Raw genomic sequence first — 5,177 nt, 5'->3', positions numbered from 1 at the left:
AGATGTGATATATATATATATATATATATATATATATATACATCATCATATATATATATAATTTAACAGTGTTAACGGCTATCTTGATTATATATATATATATATATATATGAATGAAGATGTAATTGCCTCTCAGACAGTTTGCATACATGCCGAACATCCTAAGCACTTAATTACGGAAGCGCTGTGGTTAACGTGTCTATATGTCACAATGGTGATATAGCACTAATATCGCATGTGACTAGACTGCCAGAAATCCTATTCAGCTCACTGGATCTCGAACGAAATACTTATATATATGATGTTATTTAAAGGCATATTGGAAAACCATTACACATACATGTACAATCATATATTTCTTTTTATTAATCATAATGGTTTAAAGAGATATACTCATACCTGCAATAGGTGGGAAGTAAATCTCAAACACTTTTGCAGTCGAAGTGGATGATTCATTTACAAACACAGGTGTGCTAACGATGCTAGGCAAGTTGTTCAGAGCATCCTGAACTTCAACAGCTGTAGCATTTGCAAACAGTTTTCCTTAAAAAAATACCGTGTACGTTGCTCAAGTCACTTTAACCTCATAATACATTACATCGAATGATAATAGTAGTAAAAATAGTAATGATGGTAATAATTATGATAACAATAAAAATGAGAAATGCATTCCAAACTACATATTTTTCTTGCCTTTGATATAAGCAATCTATAATTTCATCAGCAGAGGTAGATGCATTAGCTTAATATAGATGTCGGGATTTGAGATTCCAACAGCCAATGTGGGACCAATTTCGTATCAAAACAAACGAATATACATATTTTCTATCAGTAAATAATATGAATTCATGTGGTTTTATCATACATCATACATTGTATGATTTACCCTGTGTCTTATTGCGAAAAGGAGATTTAAATTGGATATATATTCATCACTAAAATGAGAAACCTTCTGCACAAAATATGAAATAAAGTACGAGGAGTTTAATTTCATCACAAAATTTAATATACATACCTGTTGATTCATCACTAAATGTGAGGTTAAATGTACCTTCAAGTTCGCCGCATGATATAAATTCTGTAAACCTATTTTCATCATACGACACGGAACAGTTTATTTGATCGCAACTTACAAACCTATTCTCAATGGTCCCATTTTCAGAAACTGTACAGTTCAGCTGATTACATACGTCTCTATTTTTTGGCACAGAACAATTTAACTCCATACATATGTAATAAGTGTCAATCACTGTCGTATTGTTAGAAGAAGAACAATTTAGATAATCACACAGGTCAATCAAAGAGCAGTTTGGATAGAAGAGTTCTATCGTCTGTACTTCGCCATAACTTCCATCTAGACTTAAAATCTAAACATAAACAACAACTATTGTACTGTCTCATAAACAAACATAGCATCATCTCTAATATAAAAGTAAAAATAGTACGAGAGTATTGAAATATAAAATATGTCTTAATTCATGGATTAAACAACATGGGTACACCAATGGTGTAGCCAGGATTTTCTAACAGTTTGGGACAATATCAGGGTGGACCCACTTTACGCGTAAATTCAAACAATGTGGACCCATTTTACGCAAAAATATGCAAAATCTGGACCATTTTCTTAAATTTTACCCATTTTAAGCTAAATATGAGAAATCTTGACCCATTTTTCAAAAAGTGGACCCATTTTATGCATAAAATTACATAATTTAGACCCATTTTAAAAAATGTGGACCCCCATTCTTTGTGGACCCATTAGAAAAAATGTGTGGGACTGTCCCAACTGTCCCGATAGCTGGCTACAGCATTGGGTACACAACAACACCGCCTATATTGAAGAGATCCGGGAGACGGATACAATATTTATAGTGAGTACATTTAACATCGCACATTTTATTATTATTCAATTAAGGGCCGAAATGGCTTACACAATATATTTCAATAACCATAATGTGTCTGTATATGCACTAACAGCAGTGAATAGGTTGATGCAACAGATGCAACATATATCGATATGTATTTTTAACAGCCAATATAATACATGAAATATTAAAATTATTATGAATGACATGATTATAATGATGAAGAAAAAAAAAATAATAATGATGATGATGATAATAATAATAATAATAATAATAATAATAATAATAATAATAATAATAATAATAATAATAATAATATAACAAAATATGTATGTAACTGTTTCTCACCTGTATTTCATTGTTCTTGGTTGAAGTGATAGATATAGTTTGAACTTCATTTATTGCATCATTGTATTCGGCGTTACTGATGGGCAAGTCGTACATCATCAGCCCCACGTTCAAATAGTCGGCTCCATAGCCTTCTCGGTGGTAAGCTTCTAAGTAGTAATGATCTCCGCCAACAAGTGTCAGCAGTTCGGACACCTGTTCATTCCATCGTGTGTAAAAGTTATTGGTTGCCCAAGAATTAAATGCAATTTTAACCTGGAAGTTAAATATAAAAATAAAAACAAGTGCATAAACATGTATTTTGAACGTTATTTCAGTTGCTTCTAATCAGATTTGAACGAAGCTCCTCGTGGCTCATTTCGTTAAGACAGTTTCCAAGACACATATTCTAATGGACAATATTATAAATTTATCAATTAATTTATTGATTACCTTATTTTCTGGGTTCTGTGTCATGCTGAAGTAAAGCTCTGATTGGTCATCACTATAAATTAAAAACCGGAATTGTCCGTCATATGGTGCCACAAAATAACCCCGGTAACGGGAGGAGTAGTAATCAGTCTCTCCAAATGATGGCTCATTTGGAGATTTGAACTCGTCACGAAGCTCGATGAAGTAATCAGGGGCAGAGGTGTTCCAAATAGCATCGGAAAAATAACTAAGAAAACAACAGGAAAAAAAACCCTATAAAATTTAAATATGGTTTATTACGCAGGATTCAATGTTCTATATATAAAAAAATGAAAATTCACTTTAAAAATAATAAAACACGCTCAAATATATAGAATAGAAGATATCTTGCGTTCTTTTCTTGGCTTGCTAAGATGCTCTTTACCGATTCGATTTTTTCCTTGAACTTACCTTCAAGCATAAAAGAAAATAATGGAATCGCCCATACTCGGCCATGCATAGGGTGCAGGCTATGAAGTAATATAGTTATATTCTGTTTTGTAGTTTGTCTGATAGGAGAGTTCGTTTTGCAATTGTAAGTGGAATCCAATATAATTTATAGTGTAAGTGTGATTAGTGATGAGTTTATATATTTATGTGAGAGCTATGACTCTGGTTGCTGTATTCTACGTCAATTGCAATTAAGTGATTTTAGGATTCTAAAAAGGAGAGAACTAGATGGGAAGGTATAAACGCCTGACTACCCTGCTCTCCAGCTGACATCGTAATGTACCTCTTAATTCTGAAAACAATGTTTCTAGGGTATGATGAACTTGCGGTGACAGGAGCAACATTCACATTAACACAATTCTGTGAAAAATGACACCTAAGATTTAAATATGTTTGGTTGGGAGGACAATGACGCATTATATTATGAAAAATTGTGTTTGATACTAAACTTCAAGAAATGATTTCTTAATCAGGTAAACTGATTTTGTTGGCACTATGATTATGCCCTTGCTTCTCAAACTTTTTCAGGTGGTGACCCACGTTTAGACTCCATATTCGTTGGCGACCCAAGGCCTTTATCGTATACCTCAAATGTTAATGTATGTGTTGATTACTTGGGCCTACAGTACATGAAGCTCAGTAAAATCACAATGCGACATTTTTCTGACACATGCCCTTATTTGTTTTTAGAAAATCTATGCTAGTATGATTTGATAGCCATAGCACTTGCTTCCTAATTCATCAGGCAAAGAATTTTGCAATCTGTCGTATTTCTACAGTCAACCTCTGCAAAGTCAAATACAAATTGTTTGTGATAGATCATTTCGATTTTTAGTTATTCAGCACAGTGTACAAGGCAGTATACTTTAAAATAAAACAATGATGGATTCTTGAGTTTTGCACAGTCGATTTTGGCGAGGTTGACTGGGCAGAACTAATTGAAAAATGAAGCTTGTACGTACGTGCTTATGAACTGGCAAATAGGCTCAAACAATGAGCCTGGAGTTGAACACTTTAGTGGTTAAGATGCTTAACATCCAATCTCAGGGTCTAGGTTCATTCCCTGTCACGGTAACAAGATTTGTTTTCACGACCACAACAACTCCACTCCCTAAGCCTCATAATGTGATGACTTAGTTTATGTAGAGCGTTTTGTGTTTATGTCTGTCTTGTGAAGGGATATGCCACTTTGAATAATGACTTAGTTCACTGCTTGGCATTCCTTGGCCTTTGGCATAAAACTAATTAATAAAAGTCAATAAATAATAAAACAAAATAAAAAAAGAAGATTAGCGACAGTGCAATTTTGAAATTAAGTTCTAGGTTTTTGGTGTTGAAATATTTTTAGATTTTTGCTTCGTATCTACGTCTGAGTGCATCTATTTAGTTTGTTGAAGGACGGTTATGTAGAAGTATTTGACACTACCTTTTGAAATGAGCTTTGCCAAAGACTACTTTTTTTTTTTGCCAGAAACAGTCTCACGACCCTCAGAAACGTTTTGGCGACCCAAATTTGGGTCGCGTTCCATAGATTGAGAAGCAGGAAATTACACTTCTTGACGTTTATGTAATTAAAAGAGCTATAGGCCTAGTATTTATCTAATAGCCAGCAGGCAATTATAGACAGTAGCAATACTAATGTTTGTCCATAGATAATTGACACTACAAACTTCAGATTAACAGCAATTTTGAGATAAGGCATCAGTATTCAAATATTATGATCCGTGTGATTATTTACAAACCTCTTGCAAAATTAGTTGATACAAGGTATGCTTACTAATATTTCTGGATAGATAGAAAAAAATATTTCAAGAACGTCAAAAGTCGATGTAAATCATTATTTTACGATATATATATATATATATATATATATATATATATAAATGAATATAAAGTTGTCGGTTCAGGCAACGTATAGTGCTCGATGCTATGCAGAGCGGTATAATAATAATAATACTAATAATAAGGAACTTGTAATTTCACTCTACAGGCTGTTTCATGCACTAGGCAATCTTCAGGAGTGAAGGGAATTTCAAATTTGACGTGTATATGTAGAGTTGGGCA

At 33.2% G+C, this 5,177-nt stretch overlaps 1 protein-coding gene across 1 annotated transcript in view; it reads right to left on the bottom strand.

Moving 5' to 3' along the window:
• LOC117119184 (fibrocystin-L-like) overlaps window positions 1-5,177 on the bottom strand; it is a 77,062-nt gene that overhangs the window by 53,782 nt on the left and 18,103 nt on the right. Inside the window, exons 11-14 of the mRNA XM_033264004.1 lie at window positions 2,646-2,871; window positions 2,214-2,468; window positions 1,016-1,367; window positions 400-543 (exon numbers count right to left, since the gene is read on the bottom strand). Of these exons, the coding sequence (XP_033119895.1) occupies window positions 400-543; window positions 1,016-1,367; window positions 2,214-2,468; window positions 2,646-2,871 (977 nt within the window). The remainder of the gene's footprint in view (window positions 1-399; window positions 544-1,015; window positions 1,368-2,213; window positions 2,469-2,645; window positions 2,872-5,177) is intronic.

Source organism: Anneissia japonica, unplaced genomic scaffold (assembly GCF_011630105.1).
Source record: "Anneissia japonica isolate Jap-2015-1 unplaced genomic scaffold, ASM1163010v1 scaffold287863_len737641_cov155, whole genome shotgun sequence".
Classification (NCBI taxonomy): Eukaryota; Metazoa; Echinodermata; class Crinoidea; order Comatulida; family Comatulidae; genus Anneissia; species Anneissia japonica.
This window is presented reverse-complemented; position numbering and strand designations above follow the sequence as displayed.